At 50.5% G+C, this 20,080-nt stretch overlaps 1 protein-coding gene across 1 annotated transcript in view; it reads left to right on the top strand.

The window, feature by feature from the left end:
* Window positions 1-1,101: 1,101 nt before the first annotated feature.
* KIAA1549 overlaps window positions 1,102-20,080 on the top strand; it is a gene marked incomplete at its 3' end in the record, with an annotated part of 109,533 nt that continues 90,554 nt past the window's right edge. Inside the window, exon 1 of the mRNA XM_084229722.1 lies at window positions 1,102-1,261. Coding sequence (XP_084085848.1) covers window positions 1,129-1,261 — 133 coding nt within the window. The 5' untranslated portion in view covers window positions 1,102-1,128. The remainder of the gene's footprint in view (window positions 1,262-20,080) is intronic.

The following is a 20,080-nucleotide window of genomic DNA, read 5'->3' as shown; positions in this document are numbered from 1 at the left end:
CCAGTTTCCAGGGCAGCACTACAGCACCAACTCACCCCTTCAGTACCCTGCCTGCCGCCAGCACTCACACCCCATGCAAAGGTCCAAAACTGCAAATCCTTGTTCCAAGACCTTTTAAACTACTGAGGTCGTCGGCGTTGGATGCCGGGCACCCAGCAGCCCTCGGCCAAACGCTAAGTCCCTTCTTCACCTTTTCTACCCCCCACCCCCAAACACCAATCCTTTGCCCTGCTCTCTGTCCCCCTGCCCTAAATTGCCTCAAAGGGGCCTAGACGTGCGGGGTGTCTCCAGCTCCGCTCCAGCTCGGTTCAGCAGGCGCGTCCTGCAGGCCTTCTACCTGCGGGGTCTTGCGGGTCTCCCGGGCCCAGGGCGTCCGGTCATTAATCCACGACCGAACAAGAGGCAGAACCTCTAGGCCGGAGGGAGACCGGGCAGGACAGGCAGCGCGCCCCTCCATGGTCCATCGGGCTGCTGGGCCGGGGCCGGCGCTGTCCTCTGCGACCCCGACGGCTGTCCCCAGGCGCGGGCACCCCGAGCACCTGGGGCTCCCGCACACCTGCCGCCCGCGCGCAGCCCGCAGCAGCGCGAGGCAGGCGCGCGCGGGGCGGCCGGGCTGGGGGCGGCTCTCGCCCTTCCTCGCGGGCCTTGGGTCCTGCGGGCGCCCCGCGGGGCCGGTCGCGCGGGGCCACCGGGGCGGCGCGCCCCGGGGCCAGGCCTCCCGCGGCCCCCGGCGCCCCCGCCCGGGAGGCGGGCCCGGGAGGAGGGCCGGGCCGCGGCCCCGCGCCGCGCCGCCCCGTGGCACCCGCGCCCGCCGCCCGCAGGCAGGCGCCGGCCGGCCGGGAGGTGGTGCTCGCCTCCCCGCGCCCCGGGCCCGCGCGTTGCCGGGCAGCGCCGGCTCCGGGCTCCGAAGGGGGCGGAGCGGCGAGGCCGGCGCGCGGCTGGCGGCCCCGGTCCGCGGTTCCGGCCCCCGCCCGCCCGCCCGCGCTCGCCGGCCTCTGTGCGCGGAGCGCGGCGCCCGGTCCCCGCCGCCTCGCCGCGGCCGCCCCTGCTGGGCCCGAGCGCCGAGCCGCGAGGCCGGCCGGGCCCGCCGGGCTGCCGGGGGCGCGGCGCCGACGCCGAGGCGCGGCCATGGAGGGGGAGCCCCGCGCCGGGGTCGCGCTGGCCCCGGGGCCTCGCGCCCGCCGCGCCCGCCGCCGCCCGGGGCTGCTGCTCCCCGGCCTCTGGCTGCTGCTGCTGGCCGGGCCCGCCGCGTGCGCCCCAGGTAAGCCCCGCCGCGCCCCGCCGCGCCCCGCGCCCCTGCCCGCCTGTGCGGCTGGTATGTGCAGAAGCCTCTCGACGTCCACCCTCTTTATTCTCGCCGCTCCCGGCTCTCCGGGCCGGAGCCGCCTCTCCATTCTGCTGGGCCCAGCAGAGAGAGGCAGGGGGAAAAGAACGCGAAAGCCGGCGGCTTCTGACCCAGCTTGCCGGAGGTCTGGAGGGCCAGCTTCGGTGTCCCCCGCGCCGGAGGCGGGTCTGGCGGCTGCATCTCTCTGAATGCGCTTTTATTTTCCCTGCAAAATGCAGGCACGGGGATGCTGTTTGTGCATGGCTCTGGGAAGGTGGGTAGCAAATGTTTTGGAATACTTTGTTGTCGGGGCGAAGGGGGTGCATCGGCTGCCTGTGCCCGACTCTGGGTGGCCCCGCGTCCCCCGCCGAGGCAGGCAGGCTGGCCGCGGCCCCCAGTGCACTAGGACACAAAGAACAGTCAAAGAAAATCTCTTGGAAAGCGCCCTGGCCGTGCATCTTTCCAGGGAAACAGCGATTGCTGTTACTTCTGCAAAGGCATTAGTACAATGGAGTGTGGAAATATTGTGATCCCTGAGTGTCAGGGCGTGAAAGGAGTAAGGGCTGTTTTTATAATAGATGCAGTTTAGAGACTGTTAGCATGGAATTAGGAGGCATGATGTATGAAGAAGCATGTGGGCGGGTTTTGTTGTTAGGAAATGATTTTAATTCGTGTTGCTTCTCCCAAATGTTTGTTTGTCCACCCTGAGCATTCACACGGGATGGCCTGGAGACCTGGAGACCCGTCTCTGAGCTGACAGGCTGCAGGCGGGTGCAGGGGCCCAGCTTGCCCCTGGACTGCCTGGGGCAGCAAAGCAAAGGTGGCCCTGGCAGTGCATAGGGAACAGAACGCATGGAAGCTGCTTTACATCCTCCGTGCTCCTGGATGGAGCCCCCGCCAGTGGCTTGGGGAGGAAATGGAACCCATTTGAAGTCTCTTGGACTTCTCTGCTGGAATGAGAACGAGTAGCACAGAGGGGCAGGTACTGTAGAAGCACCCGCAGGGGTTCAGGGTTCTCAGAAGGGGACCCTGCCTTTACTAAAGAAGAAACTGATACAGAGAAGTGACTGGCTCAAGGTCACAGGTTAGTAGTCATCACTCTTCCAGACTCCCCACCCCCACCCCCCTTGACTGGCTTACACCAGAGACCTCCGCAGTGATTTCACGTAGTCAGATGGAACGAGCCTCGGGAGAAACCAGCGCCGGGTGCGCCAGGTGGGTCTCTTTTCAGGCAATTTGCAGAGTGCAAAGGACTTGGAGTTAACCTAGCACGTCGGGGCTCAGTCCTGCCCCTGCTTGTGCAGACCAGGAGACCTCTGGCCTTTGGTGAGAGGATGTCATCATGAAGTGCGCTCTTGGCTTTAGTCAACTGAGCAAGCCCATCGGAGGCTTCTGGGGTCATCAGTTGTGGGCGCGGCAAACTCAGGGGCCAAGTGCCCCTGAGTGCCCGGCACTGCCTCTCCTGTGCACGCTCCAGGCATCGCTACCCCCATTTCACAGATGAGGAAATGAAGGCATCTGGAGTTTGTTTAGGTCTGTTTGGCTGCAAACTCTGTGCACTTAACCTCTGCACTCAAAGGCTTCCCCAAGCCTGTGTGGCCATCTGGATAAACGGTAGATGTTATGGAGAATGTAGTTTTTTTTGATGCATTTGCAATAAATAGTGGAGCCGTTGGGACTGTGTGTCCAGAACTTTCTCTTCTTTAGAATCTATTCCTGTTTCTTCACACCCCCCAATCTAAATATTCTACCTGGAGACATGACATAAATTCACTGTCCACTCTAGGCCACAGAAGCAGCATGTCATCCCTTCACTGTTGTGTGTTGGGTGCTTGGTTTGCGCGGCTGCTTCCAGGCTGGGAGTAGGACAGGAACAGAAGGAGCAGAGGACCCCACGCGCCTGGCCTCCGTCCAGCTGGGATTGCAAAGCGGTGCGCCAGCAAGCGGACCCCGCTCCACTGCTCACGGGCACAAAGGGCAGTGAGGACCCGCCAGTCAGGGGTCCGGCCGTCCGACGCCCTCTGAAGGGACCTCCCTGGTCCACTTCTTGGAGGCACTGGGGACCGCTCGTGGTGGAGTGCGCCTTCCTAATGCAGGATGTCTGGGCCGGGCGACTGCTGGTTGGTCCTGGGCAGAGGTTGCATTTCAATCGTCCTGAGCCACCAGGACCCTCTGTCTCCCAGTCCTGATGGTTGTATTTTCACCAGCAGAGCGGGACTGGGGGGCCTCAGCCGAGCCCTGCCAGGCGGTGATTCTTTCCCTAGAGTAAGCTGCTAGTCAGAAAATGGCAGGTGTTAATCCTGGTTTGGATTTGCTGGGTTAGGCACGGAAACCTTCTTGCAGCCTGAAAACCACCTCCTGCGCAGGCTCCTCTTTGTCAACTTTTGTTAAATGGACGGCACCTGCTAGCTGGACCCTTTGTTTCTCTCTTTATTTCAATTTCCATGTTTTACTGATTTCTTGTCTATTTCTACTTCGTTCAGTATTTTGAATGTGCCCCCTTTTTTGGTTTATTTAAACTTTTTTTTTTTTTTTTTGGTGAAGAGGGTGGGATGTTTAAACATTTCTAAGTTGGGTCTTCACTCTTCACTGTTGTGTAAACAACTTGTAATACTTTGGACTTACTCTAAAGTGTGGTACTTTGGGGTGATCCTGCAGCCCTAGTCTATAAAGAAAGAATTGATGTCCCATTTCTTTAGCTTATTCAGGGAGAAAAGGCTTTTTAAAATTATTGAGATTATGAAATTGATAATTTTTTGAAAATTTGGAAGTTACCAAAAGGTACAGAAAAAAAAACATCCATAAGTTCACAACCCAGAGGTAACACTAAATAGTGGTCTCTTTTTTTGGTTAACTTTTAAAAAGTTGAATTACATGCACAGTTGTGTCCACTACTCCTGTTTATTTATTAACTTAAGTATTTCTTGATTCATTAAATGTTTGAAAACAGCCTTCCATCCTAATAGTTTATATAATTATTTTCAGCTATTTTGTTATAAATGTTATGATGAGTAGCTGTGTAGGCAAGTCTATTTATTTTTCTTTTGTGTGTGGGTCTTTTTTTTCTTAGTATGCATTTCTAGAGGGGAAATCAGAATGTAATTAAATTCAAGGCCCATCAGGCTGCATCATTGCATGCTTTGTTCAGAGTGCTGGGTGCCTACTAGGTGCTCAGTGAGTGATGGTGGAAATGAAGCAACTTTTTGAAAGCTGCGAGGCTGATATACACCCTGGCATTTAGGCGGTTGAGTTTCAATTCACCGTCACTAGCATTAATATTATTAAAAAAAAACTTGTTAAATAAATTTGTAATACATTGCTTTAGTTTTAAAGTGTCTTTTCATGTGAATATATTTTTATTTTAATAAATTTGCGTTGTTTATTATTTTTTAAAAGTTATTTTTGCATAGAAGAACTGAGGTACAGGCCAGAGGTATGGGGTGGGGGTGAGAGGATTCACGAGAGAGAGTGGGGAGCAGAACAGGCAGATTGACTGAAATACACTGCTGAGGGGAGCAGCAGGGAGACAGGAGAGGTCTGTCATGCCATGTGGGTCAGCGCCCTGGTAGGGGACTGAACTCAGGCCACAGTTATGATAGCTCTAAGACTTAACCCCTAGGCCAGCAGGGAGGCCCTGACTATATTTGTATTTTATTGAGATAACATTAGCTTCCAACACTGTTTGGATTCTACCAGGACGTTTTCTTGCCATGTCCAACATCAAATGCCCAGTGTTCATCCACTGGGTCAGCTGGCCCCTTCTCCACATTTTCTCCCCCAGGTAACCACCATTCTGTTATCAGAGTCCAAGGGTTTCTGTCTTCTTTATATTCCATAAATAGCATGCCCATAGGATACCATGTGGGGTCTTATGCCTCCTGACTTATTACTTCACCTAATTCCCTCAAAGTCTATCCATATTACTCTCATGGTGAGATTTCATTTGAGTGGAGTAGTTTTATTTATTTTGTATTTGTATTCTATCAGTTTTCTAGACCTTTGTTCATTTATTTGTTCTGGTATGTATCTTTGCATTTTTATTTACTAAGGATAATGGCCATTTTCCCCTCTTGTTTGTTGCATTGCCCTGTCCAATGGATTTTCTTTAAATTTTGTGTAATTTTGATGTTCGAAAGTCTGGTTATTTTTATAAGCAAAGTACCATTTTTCTTTTTCACAGTTTTCCATTTATGCTTATGGCATGTTGAATTTTTTCTCTTAATGTGCTATTTTAGCCATTTTGAGGTGAATACTCCTTCACTTTGTGAGCGGCTTAGTATCCTATAAACAAAGACTTAGAGAAATGTTTCAAAACTTCCTGATGTTCCTTCAACATCACTGGGGGATGTTGGGTGTGAATTTAGATTTCAGGGGCTCACCCTTGACCTACATTAGAAACGATGGTGGTGATACCTGGGAATTTCATTTGTAACAGGTGAATTTTTAGGCATTTAAAACTTTGGAACCATGGCTCCAGATATGATAAACCCAATAACTGAAAGTTAATTGTAATTTGGGGCTACACCATCAAAAATCAGGCCACCATACTTGGGTTTGTTCTATCTGCTTTGGTTGGTTTCCTTTGGGCTGGGAGTTAAAGGATGGAGAGAACTTCATCTTAAACTCTCACTCCTGGCCACGGCCACGTGGGGCCAGCTGCTGTGGCCTGCGTCAGCAAATGCCTCAGTTAATTCTGAAAGCAGAACCCTGGGAGTTGTTGAGTCTCCGGGGACCAGGAAGCCACAGGTTTTCGTCAGTGGCCTGGGTGCTAGAGGCGACTAATTAATGCAATTAAAATCACACTGGGTTGATGTTCCCAGCTAGGAAGATGCTGTTCTAATGGGTCTAAGTTGTTGCCAGGTTGTGACCGCCCACCTTTCACCTCTAGCCCACAGGGCATGACTGTCTGTCCTGTGCTTGGGCAGCAAGGTTTGCTGGAAAGCACACTGAACCCTGAGCCGCGCACCCCAGGGTGCCCTCAGCTGATCGCTTCCTTTGTGAGGGGATAGGTTGCCTTGTCCAGGGATTCCTCCTCTGAGGTCGCCAAGGTGGTCTCTAAGTTCCCTTTCGGCTATTACCTTTCAAGTCCACACGTTCAATGCCTTGGAATGCACTTTGTCCTGTTTCTATTGAGCGTTTGCGAGTGTCCCTGTCTTCCTGTCCCATTGATGGGATTCGAGACCCTTTATTACCTTTAATTCTTTGAAAAATCCTCTTCTCTGCTTCTCCTCCTGTATCCCCACCTGCAGGACACATGTACTTTGCTTTTCTCTTACTTGCTTTCCTTTGTCACTCCTTATTGACAGTGTGTCAGATATGCCGGTGCTCGGACTTATGGCCTCGGTCAGGCCTTGCTTTTCTTCATGAGTGGTGCCCTGACCTGTGGCATCATCACCATCTGGGAGCTGACTCCAAACGCGCAGCCTCTTAGGCTCCTCCCCAGACCTTCTGAGTAGGAATCTCCCTTTTCACAAGCGCCTCAGGTGATTTTGCAAACTCACTCAGGTCTGAGAAGCACTGGCTGGGAGGTTTTAGACTCCTGTTGCAGCCTTCGGGGGGCCAGTGGTGTGGAAATGCTGGGACCTGAGTCATTCCAGACTGCTCCGGAGATAGTCCAGGCCGTCAGAGTCCTGGAGATACACCTGCCTTTGGGCTGAGCTGTGTGGACAGGGTGGAAGAGCCCTATTCCATCTGGCCGGCAAGTTCAGGACAGACGAGTACTCTAGACCTGGCCTGGTCCATAACCCAGTTATTCATCGTGGACTTGTGGCTGATGGTTAAAATAGTGAAACGCTGCCCCATCCGTTGCTCAGTAGCTGCGGTAGTGAGCATGCCCTGCCCCCCCAAGTGTCTCAGGCCTCCCTGCACTCTCTCTGGGCTCTTCTCCTAGAACCCCTATCCTGGCCCTCCCCAAGATCCAGCAGCTGATGGGTCAATGCTCAGCACAGCAGGAATCTCAGGATTCTGCTTTAGAACAGTCAGAGCTCATGCCCCACCTGCTGTGACTGGGTTGAGTAGCACTGGAACCATCCATCCCTCCCAGACCCAACTTTCAAAAACAATTGTTAAGTGGCTGCATCTGATGGTATTTGGCCTCAGAACTGGGATACCTACCGGGGAGGGACGTAGAGTTAGAAGGTGAAGGACAGAGGCCCAGGAAACTAACATTATGGAGCCCTGGGGGAGGTGAGCGTTACCTGGGTGAGTGGTCCCTCAGCTCTGTGCTGCTCCTCTAAGCTGCTTCTCGATGGGTGGGGTGAAGGCCACCTGGTAAGAATCACCTTGTTGCGAGGGAGGGCCTTGTTCAAAATTGGGATTATGGTCAACCTCGACATACTGCAGCTCATAGGCAGGTCACGCCTGAGGATTTGCGGTTTTGAGGGGCCCAGCTGTCTCACCGTCCTCTCGCTCGGCCAGGTTTGAGTTGCTCCCTATAGCCTAGAGGCGGCAGCAGGTGGACGGAGGTTTCAGGGAAATGTTACAGACTTGATCGTGCTTATAGGCTGCAGGGAAGACTGTGAAGATGTGGTGGTTGAAAACAAGAAAGAATAGAAGTCACTGGTAGGTGATTTACTGAGGGAGCATGTGATGGCAGCCTCGCCGTGGCATTGGGAGCAGAGGGAAGGGACTCTGTAGCTGCAGGAAGGGCCAGAGTAGGAATCTATGATCCAAGCAGACCTGGTAAAGCAGAGTCCTGGAGCCCTCGGTGGCCTTTTCAGGCTTTTATTGTCATTTTACCAGATACACAGCAGGCAGGCAGGGGTGCCAGAAGGCCAAGAGGCTTGCCCGCCTCCCTGCCCCCAGAGAATCTTCACTCTTCCTGGGTTCTCCGGCGTTCTCTCGTGGTCTCACTCTCTTTCTTGTGCTGGTTCCATTTTGCTCTTACAAGTCCCATCTCAGCCCAGGTGAACCACAGCCCACTGCAGGTGCCCGCCGTCAGGCATGCATTCAAGACGGCAGGGATCCATCATCAATCCTAATGGTAGGAGAGCAGAAAAGCCTGACAATCATTTACCCTACAGACTGGTGGGAGGTTGGGGTGAAGTCGATGGTCATGGCCGCCAGCGCACAGGCGGTGTGATTCTGCTCCTGAGTGTGGCTGGGGTCAGGTGGGTGAAGAACATGGGAATTAAGGTCTTGGTGATGTGCAATGGTGATGTGAATGTAGACCTGAGGGGCGATGAAGAGAAGCAGCGGGTGACGAGCTGGGTGGGTAGCCAGTGAAGTGGGGAGTGGGCTGGATTGGTGGTGTTGGTGTTTAAGTTGCAGAAATGGATCCACTCTGGTTTTGCCCTTGGGTGGTGACCCACTGTGGGCGTAGCTGTGGGAGTCAGTTGTTGAAGTGGGTGTTGGGAAGACTTGTGGATGAGCAGCTCTTGTGGATGTTGACGTTGCAGGGGTGAGGCAGACAGGACTGTGAGCTGCACAGACTCCTCCCCCAGTTCAGGGAAGTGACGGGGCAGCTGTGCATGAGAGAGGAGGGCCTGTCCCGTGAACTTCTCCCTGCTCTACCATCGCCGCCACCACCTTCCTCGTCACCAACATGCCCTCTGCCTCTTCCCTTTCTCCATCCACTTCATCCTCCACCTTCACCTGGGGGGCCTTTTAGAAGCGAATCTGGCCACCTGCCTTCCTTCTTGCTTGCACATCTGTGGTGGCACTTGTGGTTTTCATTCTGCTCCCAGTCTGTGCCCACAGTCTAGGCTCCCAAGGACAGCTGTGGGGCCTGTGGGAGTTGGCATCTGGGATGTAGGGGCTTTTGAGCAAGTGGACACAAGTGGATGCAGAGTGTCCAGAATGTTGATGCTGAAAGGGATCCACAAGATCACTCCAGCAGGAGAGTGACATGCTGTGACTGGGTGAGTTTCATTCCCCCCTGCGCCCCCATCAGGCCAGCAGTCTGGGGAGTTTGTCAACTCCAGAGGTGCACTGTGTGGTGACTGGCCAGCAGCTGGCAGAGGGCCAACTTCTTTTGGGGTGCTGCGTTTGTGCAAGGGTTGAAGTATGGCAGTAAGCCAGGGGAGTGAAATACAGCAGTAAGTCGGTAAGCCCGACTTACTGTGGGGTCACCCAGCCCACGGACAGGAGGGGCGGCCTGTGCAGGTGAGGAGTAGGGAGGAATAAGTCAGCCTGGGCGGGGCTGGAGGAGACATTGCTGGAAAGGGAGGAGCGGAGTGTCCTGGGTTTGGGCTTCAGGGCAAGAGGGAAGGAAAACAGGGGCCCTGGGAGGTCAGTTCTGGAGACGGAGGCCTGGAGGAGCAGGTGACTATTTGTGGAGGTGGGAGCTGAGATGACCTTTTGGGAGGATGGCTAAGTGCCCGGGGAATGGGTGGCTTGAGAAAATACAACTGGTTCCCAGGGGAAATGGAGAAGAGGTTTGCCAGGAGTGATGGGGTGGGGTTGAAGCTGGGATGCCAGTCTCTGTGGCCAGCTGGGCGGGCGATGGGCTTGCTCCTCCACCTTCCCTGGGTGGCCCAGAGCCTGTGGCAGGTGAGCAGGGACGGAGGCCCTGGACTGTGGATTGGCATGTGTTGGTGGGGGGCAGAGCTTTCAAAACTCTGCCTCCTTGGTGATTGGCAGGTAGCTCACAGCCCCTCGAAGCCCTTGGAAACTCTCCTTGCTTCCTTTGTTCTCCTGTCTCTTGTTTGGGCCTGTGGGAGGAACCCTTCATCACTTGTTTTGGGTGCGAGGATTAACTCTGGAGCCAGACAGCCTGAAGGGCTGTTTTAAAACACTGGGTAAACACTGCTGGGGCCCGCTTTCAAAGGGGGACGCTTCAAACATACAAAACAAACCCTCTTCTGAAGCCAGCTTGAGAGGAGCTTGGGCGAAGCCCAGAAGACAGGTGTGAACTGGTGGGAAGCTGCTAGGCCTTTGCTACTTCAGGTGTGGTCCCCAGATCCCCGGCATACCTAGGAGCTGGTCAGAAAGGCAGCATCGCAAGTCCCGTTGCAAACCTACTGTACCTACCTTTTAAGAACTTCTGGTGATTTGTCTGAGCTCCAAGGTTTGAGAAGCTCTGGCCTAGGCAGTGTCTCGCTGAAGTTGGGTGCCTTGCAAAGATCTTTGGTTGTTAGCTAATTAGGGGGGAGGTTCTACTTGTAAACATCCAGCCCAGATTTCAAGATGATGGAGAGCAGCAGCAGCTCAAGTGTCTGACTGGACATTGGCTCAGAGAGCGGCTCCTGCTCTGTGTCGCTCCTCAGGGCCTGAGTATGTTTGGAAGCCTTTTGGCCAGTCTTTGCTTTCCCTGCATGGGCCTCAGCAGGAGTCGGGGGGTGGGGGGGTGACTACCAAGGATTCCAAAAGCATCTGGAGATGGTTGAAGCAAACAGGTGTCAAAGCTGAGGCAGAGGGCCTCCCTGGTGGCGCATGGGGTTATTTCTCAGTACTATCAAGCTATCGCCAGCCACTGAGGCATGAGTTTGATCCCTGGCCAGGGAGCTACCCACAGGGCACAGCAGACCTCTCCTGTCTCGGCGCTGCTCCCCTCAGCAGTGTATTTCAGTAGACCTGCCTGTTCTGCTCCCCACTCTGTCTCTAGTGAATCCGCTCACCCTCCCACCAACACCTTTGGCCTGTACCCTAGTTCGTGTATGCATGAATAAATAAATAAATCATTAGGAAAAAAAAGCTGAGGCAGAGATGGAAGCGGCCTGTAGTGGCAGTGTTATAGAGCAGCCCCGATATTGAACGGGTTCTTGGCTGTGGGTCCTCACCCGCGCGCTTACAAGGGACTTATGAATACTCCACTACAGGCACACACAAAAGGTTCATAAAAGGTTTATTTACAAGGGAAAAGGAAAGAAGGAAAATGGACAACTCAGGGAGAAAATAGGGAAATAAAGTCTTTAATGCGTCCTACCCGGTCCGCCGACCTGGGAACCCAAAGCCACTCTCAGAGCTGGCCGGACGCTGCGAGCTGGTGGAGAGCCAAAATGGGGGACCCCCCCAATGCCCACGTGTCTGCCTTTATACCAACTTGGCTGCTTAACCCCACCCTCAGGTCCCAGCCACCTTCCCTTGGGTGGTGATGGGATCTGGAGTTCCCAGTGTCATTGGTTTTGGCCTGGGGTGGGGGTGGAGTCCACAAAGCCTGTATGGAAGTAGCTTTAGGACAGCCTTTTCCCCCTCACAGCAAGAAGGCACAGTGCAGGGATCTCCATGATCTGAGCAGAGGGTCCTGGAACCCTTGGTGGCTTTTTCAGGATTTTATTGGGATTTTACCAGGTACATACATGGCAGACCTCCCAGCCCCGGCGAGTCTTCACTCTTTTCTGGGCTCTCTGGCCTTCTCTCGTGGGCTCGTTCTTTCTCTTCTGCTATTCTTTTGTTCTGCTCTCTTGCTTGTTCTCTGCTGGTTCTGTTCTGCCGATGCCACCCTTATAAGCCCAGTCTCAGCCCAGGTGTACCCACCTACGTATGCCCACACCCTACTGCAGGTGCCCGCCATCAGGCATGCATTCAGGACCACAGGGATCCATCATCAATGCCTGATGACAGGAGGGCAGAAAAGCCTGATAATCACCCTGCATGGCCCATGTGCCCATCGGCAAATGAATGGATGAACAGAAGTGGTGTGTACGTACAGTGAGATGCTTATTCCTTCTTACAAGAGGACATTCTGACACAGCCTGCGACGTGGATGAACGTTACACTCATTGAAATAAGCCAGTCACAGAAAGACAGCATGTGAGATTCCACTTCAGTCAGGTGCCTAGAGTCGTCGGAATCAAGGAGACAAAGTAGAGAGTGCTTTGCAGGGGCTGAGGTGGGGGGGTGGGGTGGGGAGTTAGTGATTCATGGGGTCAGAGTTTCATTTTTGCTGGATAAAAAGCTCTGGAGATCAGTTCACAGCAACCCAAATATACTTAATATTGCTTAGATGTATACTGAGAAATAGTTAATATGGTAAATTTTATGGGCTGTTTATCACTGTTATTCAAAAAACGAAATGAACCTGAGTTGGATGCTAGGTGGATAGTAGGAGTGAACATTCCTCAGAGCCGGGAGCCACCGAGTGCCGGGTAGTGCAGGCACTCGCTATTGAGCAGGTGGGCTGAAGCAGGTGACAGGCTTGGATGGGAGGATGCCTGCATACCAGCACAGGCCAGGTCTGGCTGGAGGTTGGGCAGGGAGCAAGTCAGTGACTGGCAGCTAGGATAATGGTCACAACCTCTGCCCTTTTGCTTTGGTACCAACAGGAATCTCCAGGCTTCAGGACTGTGTCACCTCACTTTATCTCTCACCTCACACTCCTCACTTCACCTCACCTCACACCCCTCACTTCACCTTACCCCCTCACTTCACCTCACCCCCCTCATTTCACCTCATCTCACCCCCTCACTTCACCTCACCCCCCTCACTGCACCTCACCCCCCTCACTTCACCTCACCCCCCTCACTTCACCTCACATCCCTCACTTCATACCTCACACCACTTGCCTCACCTCACTTCATCTCATTTCTTACCTCACCTCATCCCCTCAAATCTCACCTCACTTTCCCTCATACCTCACTCACCTTACCTCTTGCCTCACCTCTTCTCTCACTTTACCTCACACCTCACTCTGCACCTTACCGCTCACTTTATTTTACCCTTCAATTCTCACCTCCCTGCTCACCTCACCTCACTTCTTACTTTACCTCTCCTCTCATTTCACACCTTACTTCACTGTCCTTGCATTGCTGTACGATTTTCTCCTGGACAGCAGGAGAGGATCGAGGATAGAGACTATGCTGGGGAGGCGGATTCTAGGAACAGGTTGGAGTTTTCAAGTCGGAACTGGATAAAAGTTGAATAGTCCTATTAAGGGAAAAAATCAGTTTCTTCTTTCTAGTTTTTAGAACTTGTCTTTTAAACATTTTTATGTATTTTCAGGTTTACAATACTTTTATTGGCCTTTTCCTTATTGTAGAAATGATGTGTGTTCACCACAATAATTTGTACTTGCTGTTCCCTCTGCCTAGAACATTCTTATCGCTGGTATTATCTTCATGGTTTACTGCATCCCTTCCTCCAGGTCTCCGCTCAGACCTCATATAATCAGAGGCCTTCCCTAGCCATGTTTAAAAAAAACCAGCAACTTCCTCCATAGTTCTTTGTTCCTGACCCTGCTTTATTTTTCCCCACAGTGCTTATCACCAACTTATATGTCTGTTTATTCTGTCTCCCTCTCCCTCTGCTAGACTGTGAGCTCTGCCAGGCATCTGTGGTTTTTTTTTTCATTTATTTTATTTATGCATTTTGATTTATTTTATTTATGCATACAAGAACTGCAAGAACTGGGATGTAGGCCAGAGGTGCAGTGGTGAGAGTACTCACCAGACAAGGTGGGGAGCAGAACAGGTGGATCTGCTGAAATACACTGCTGAAGGAAGCAGTGGGCGAGACAGGAGAGGTCTGTTGGGCCATGTGGGTCAGCTCCCTGGCTGGGGATCGAACTCAGGCTGCAGTGGCTGGTGATAACTCTGAGACTTTAACCCCTATGCCACCAGGAAGGTGGCATTTGTTTTGTTCACTATTGTCTGTTCACTATTGTTTACTCAGTGAATCTTTCTTGAGTGCCTAGTCTGTGTTAGGCCTTGGGGTACACCAGTGAACAGTTAATCATGTGGTGTGTTGCTGGTGATCAATGCCATGAAGAAGTGGAGCGGACAGCGAGCTTGGGAGTGAGGACTGGTGCTGTGACCTGGTCAGAGAAGCCTCACTGACAGGGTGATTGTGTTGATTTGCTGGCACTGCCAGAAGAGCGCACCGCAAACAGAATGGCTAAGCAACAGCAGTTTATTGTAAAGTTCTGGAGGCTGGAGTCCTGGATCAGGTGTCAGTAGGGCCAGGGTCCCTCTGAAGGTGCCAGGAGAGGGTCTATTCCAGGTCTCTCTCTAGCTTCTGGGAGTTCCTTGACCCATGCAGTGTAACTCCAGTCAGTTCGCATTCTGTGTGTGTGTGTGTGTGTGTGTGTGTGTGTCTGGCATCAGATTTTCCTGTTTTATAAAGATGGTCACATTGGGGCCTCCTTGGTGGCGCAGCGGTTGAGCATTGGGTTGCAAAGCTGCCCGCAGCCTCTGCAGCACCGGTTCGATCCCCGACTGCTCCCCGGCCACCAGAGGAGGGTCCCACATGGCGCGCAGACCTCTCCTGCCGCCCGCTGCTCCCCTCAGCAGTGTACTTTGGTCCTTCTGCCTGCTCTGCTCCCCGCTCTGGCTCTGGTGAATTCTCTCGCCCTCCCGTGCTTCTGAGTGTACCCAGTGCTTGTATAAATAATAAATAAATCTTAAAAAAAAAAAAAAGATGGTCACATTGGATTAGGGCCCACTGTAATGTGACCTCATCTTAACTAATTACATCAGCAGTGATCCTGTTTCTAAATATGGTCATGTCCTATGGTACTGGCCACTCCCCCTTTGTGGTGGGAATTTTATTCAACTTTTTTTTTAATACAAGAACTGGGATGTAGGCCAGAGGTGTGGGGGGGGGTGAGAGGATTCACCAGAGACAGAGTGGGGAGCAGAACAGGCAGACTGACTGAAGACACTGCTGAGGGGAGTAGTGGGCGAGATAGGAGAGGTCTGCTGCACCATGTGGGTAGCCGCTGGCCAGCGGGGATTGAAGCCTCCTCCTGCAGAGGCTGTAGATTGCTTGATAGCGCTGTCTTTAACCCCTGCACCACCAGAGAGGCCCCCTGATTCAACTTTTAACAGTGACCTTTAATCTAGGAGTTTGAAGGAGCCAGGGGTTGAGCCAGGTATTTGAAGGGACAGTGTTCCCAGCAGAGCAAATGGCCAGTGTCATGTGGGAATACTCCCAGGCAGGTTGGGGGAGGCCCATGGTGGAGAGGGTGGGGGCTGAGGCTGTGGGAGGCAGCAAGAGCTAAGGTGTGAGAGGAAGCGGGTGCTGGGTGGAGCCTCAGAAGTTCCCTAAGGACTTTGGCTTTGCTCCAGGCAGGGTGGGAAGCACTTGGAAGCTTTCGAGCAGAGGAGTGGTGCGAGGAGGCTTAAAATGTAAAATGCATTACACATTAAATGAATTCAGATGGTATGAAAAGGTGTAAGTTAGAAAGTGAAAATCATCCCCCAGATCCCACCGCTGAGAGATAACCACTGTGACATTTGGGTGTTTCTGCTTTCAGACTCACCTCCCGCACCCCAAACACACACACCAGCACACACCGGCCAAGTAATGGTTTCATATTCCTCCGTGTTGTTTGCTGACTTGCTTTTTTTTTTTTTTTTTCTCTCCACTTCACACTTTATCATAGAATCTCTACATTGTCAGGGAATAGAGATCCACATCCTGACTTTATTCCATGCTAGGGGGGTTGTATACTTTTTTTTAACCAGTTCTCTGTTGAGGATAATTATATCTTTCAACTTTGGCTGGGATAAGAAACACTGCTGCGAGCATCACTGTACCTTGTATCTTTACACACTTTTCTAGTTATTTCCTTAGGACAAACCCCCAGAAATAGAATTGCTGGACTAGGCAGCATTCGGATATTACATTGGTGCCTGTTGCCAGCTTGCTCTGCCAATGGGTCGAAGCATTTTCCATTCTCTCTAGCAACGAACCACAGTGCCACTTTCGCTCCACCTTCCCAGATGCAGCCTGCTCCACATCTGGATTGGCCTTTGCCCAATTCCTAAGTAAAACGTACCTCCTTTAAAGTTGCCATTCTTTGTTAATTGCCATTTGGGCGAGCCCCGCCCCCCACCCTCGCCTTGTCTCCTTTCTCTGGTTCTCTCCTGCAGAAACCTCAGGACTGACCTAGACATAGGAACAGCACCCAGAAAGACCTAACTCCTGCGTGATGAATGTTGTGCTAGGTGCTGGGGGTCTTGTTTTGTCTACCCGCCTCTGTGAGGTGGGCAGTTATCCCTATTTTACAGAGGTGGAAAAGAAAGGGGTGGGCAGGTGCACCCCCAGCCAGAGTTTCCTTTGCCCTGGGTCCCTGGGAGGGAAGGCTCCATGAGCTCTAGCTCTGAAGTGCCCACACCAGGCCTTCCTTGCTTGGTAGAGTAAGGGTGCCTGGAGAGTGGAGGCCAGGGGCCAGTGTGCTGTGGCCGCTGGCCACCCCCATGTGTCAGGGTCCTGGCTGTGAAGGCATGGCCAAGGCTCAGCATCTAGAAGGCATCACCCAACGCTGGATAAGAGAAGCAGGCTTTTGGCACCTCCAGTATTGAGTGGAAGTGCCATTTTGTTTTACTTTAGCAGATTAAAAAATAAATGTGTAAAATACTTCAGGAAGTTAAAATTCATATTGAGCCCACATGCCATGTTCTCCAGCACAGAGGGTATTTTTGTTAATGCCAGGTAACATTTTCTGACTGCATTTTCTCTCTTATCACATCCTGGATTATATCTTTGTGGTTCTGATAATACTTTCGACTCTCCTGTTTTTCTGTGGTTTGTTTCCGAGCAAGATGTGTGGTTGTAATCCATCCTCTTTGTTAATGAATTAGAGTGTTCCACTGGTTTAAAATCAATTTCCCATTCACTTTGAAATTTTGGTGGGAGGAAGTGAATGCCTTAAAATTAATACCTGTTCAAAACCTAAGCGGTGGGCCTCCCCGGTGGCGCAGCGGTTGAGCGCTGGGTTGCGAAGCTGCCCGCGGCCCCTGCGGCGCCGGTTCCATCCCCGGCTGCTCCCCGGCCACCAGAGGAGGGTCCCACATGGCGCGCAGACCTCTCCTGCCGTCCGCTGCTCCCCTCAGCAGTGTACTTCGGTCCTTCTGCCTGCTCTGCTCCCTGCTCTGGCTCTGGTGAATTCTCTCACCCTCCCGCGCTTCTGACTGTACCCAGTGCTTGTATAAACAAAACAAACAAATAAATAAATAAATAAAACATGCCTCTATAAAAAAAACCCAAAAAAACAAAAGCAAAACCTAAGCAGTGCCCCAAGCTGTATCTATTTCCATTGCTTTATATGCCCCTTATGGGTCTTCATAAAGCACAGTATATTAATGCCTTAAGTTCTTGCCTGGATCTGGTATTAAAAGTTTAATCTTTTAGATAGTTTGCAGAAATCTGAGATGTGCAACTGTTACTTTTTTTTTTTTAACATTTCATAATGACTTTACTCAATAACAACCTTCAAGTTCCCTTTCTCTTCCCATTCAGGATTCAGCTCCCCATGAGAGGGGAAAACATGTATTTGTAGCATATGAATTCTGTTAGTCAGCATAAACTAGTTGTGCCACAGGAAAGAAATACCCAAATCTTGGTGGTTTCCAACTTGTGGCTTCTGATTCCCCCATGCTGAGCTTTCCCTTCATCTCTTTACTATACATTTTTAATTGTGTCTGGTTCTGGAAACCTTGTTTGCCTGGATCCTACATTTTCTTCTCTCATCTGACTTATTGTACTTAACATAATCTCCTCAAGGCAAGTTCACTTGACACGCACGGCAGGATTTTACCTTTTTATGGCTGAGTAGTATTCCATTGTGCATGTATATACCATCTTTATTAAGTTAACTTTTTTTTTTGTTTTGAGTGAAATTTGTTTATACCACTACATAGCATTCATTTTACTCCCATTACAAAGTGTTAATTTTTTAATATAAAATTTTTTTAATTTTATATTCCCCATACAATTGCGACCCCCTTACTTATAGTTATTCTTTTTCCTGGTCCCTTATTTAAGTTTTCTAGATTCCTGCTATGAGTGAGACCATCCGGTATTTTCCTTTTTCTTTCTGGCTTATTTCGCTGAGCATGATCCCTTCCAGCTCCATCCATGTTGCTGCAAATTGCATGAGTTTATCTTTTTTGATTGCTGAGTAATATTCCATGGTGTATATGTACCACATCTTCTTGATCCAGTCATCTATTTTTGGGCATTTGGGTTGTTTCCAAAGCTTAGCTATTATAAACAGTGCTGCTATAAACATAGGTGTGCAGGTGCTCTTTGGAATTGATGTTTCTGTGTCCTTTGGGTAAATATATTAGGTTAACGTTTGTGGTGTAAGCTGAACCTCTACCCAGACCAGAGTTTGTCCATGTCAAGGAACCAGCATTCTTCTGTGTCTTTGCACTCTAGTCGTAAACTTGCCCCGTAGAACGAGGCTAGTACTCTTAGAGTTGAAAATAGGTTGTCCTTGAGACTAGTATTTAAAGAAGGTTCATATCTGATTGAGAGTCAGAGTTCCCTGCTCCATGGCTCTGTGATTGTCACCAGTGAGGTTGACCTCATACCCTTTGGCCCAATGGTTCAGCTTTTAGGAATTTACCAAGTTATAGTTCTGTGATAGTAAAATTTACATAAATTTGTAAGGTGATTTGTTAATGGATCCTCTAATCAAGAAAAAAATAACATTTCTAATGTAATATAAATTTAAGCCTTATTTTGTAACTAAACTTTCAAGGCATATTTCACGCTGAAGTAATTGACAACCAACATCAGGGTTAAAATGATCACAATAATTGTTAGATTTTCTCTACTTATAAAATCTGCATTCTAACTGCAGGCTTTGGGAAATGAATATTAACTCTTTGCCCTCTATAGTTTGGACTTCTCCTCTGTAAGCCTTCATTTCCCTTTTCCCAGAGTGGGGACCCTGTTGGAGTTACCTTTTTATTCTACGATGTCCCACACAGTTTCTCGTACTAGTAGGTGAGTGAGTTCCAGAGTTCCAGGCTTCGACAAGGTCGTTGGTTAAGATTTATCCTTTGACTTTGGTTTTCTGTTTGTGTTCGTCTTCATGGGCCTCTTGGCTCTGTCCTTGTCAGTGATTTTACCAAGTTCATTTGGTCAGAAGGGCAATGTAATATAATGCCTTAGATGGTAAAGTCCCTGGTTGGTTCCATCTTAATTTTTCTTGACCTCCTTATATTAGTGGAACAGTCCCCACTTTCCTGCCTCATTCTCCTGCCTCTCCATTGCTCCCTCTGACCACAGGGTTGTTTTCCACAGGGAACTGTGTTGACGTCTGTGTGTTTGCATGAGATGTTCCTACTGCTAGAATGCTCCTCCCTTAAAACCTCAGCATAGACATCACCTCCTCCAGGAAGCCTTCCAGAAATCCTAGAATGGTTTTGAGGCCACCCATCTGTGTGCTCCCCGTTATAGTCATGAGTCTCTTAATGATAGGGTATGTCCTAAGAAATGTGTTACTATGTGATTTTGTCCTTGTGTGAATGCCAGACAGTGTAATTACACAAACCTGGGTGGTCTAGCCAACTATACCTGTAGGTTATATGGTATCCCTTATTGGGGCCACCATGTGCGGTCCACTGTATAGCACAGACCACTGTGCAGTGAGTGTTTCTAGCTAATTAGACCCTTCTGGAGGGTAGAGATGGCACATTATTCACCATCTAGCACTCAGTAAACATTTGTTATCATTAAATGGATGATTGAAGAAAGGAAAGATCCTATGACTGACGATTCACTGGTTAAATGACTGAGTCAGTTGAACGAACCGTAATGAATAATGACTCAGCAAATTCAGCAGCTGATTCATAAAGCCAGACTTCCTCTTATCTTTCGCTGTTCCTTACTGGCTTCTGCCTCCCCATCCTAACTCAGAACTCCTTCTCACACTCTTTGTTCTTGAAGATTTTATCAGTCTCTTGGCTTTAAGCGTCACCTCCATGTGGTTGAACTTCAAACTTCTCTGTTGGGATAAGAAAGGTTTGTTTTTTTAATTATAAATAATACTCATTTATCTATTCTTTGGAAAATAAAGTATATTTGGAAGACAGATATTTCTATCACCTACTAATATTTCCTGAATTGCTTGCTATGCACCTTTTT

Source organism: Talpa europaea (genome assembly GCF_964194135.1).
Source record: "Talpa europaea genome assembly, chromosome: 3".
NCBI classification, from domain to species: domain Eukaryota; kingdom Metazoa; phylum Chordata; class Mammalia; order Eulipotyphla; family Talpidae; genus Talpa; species Talpa europaea.
Note: the sequence above shows the minus strand (reverse complement) of the source record. Positions and strands in the feature narration are given on the sequence as shown.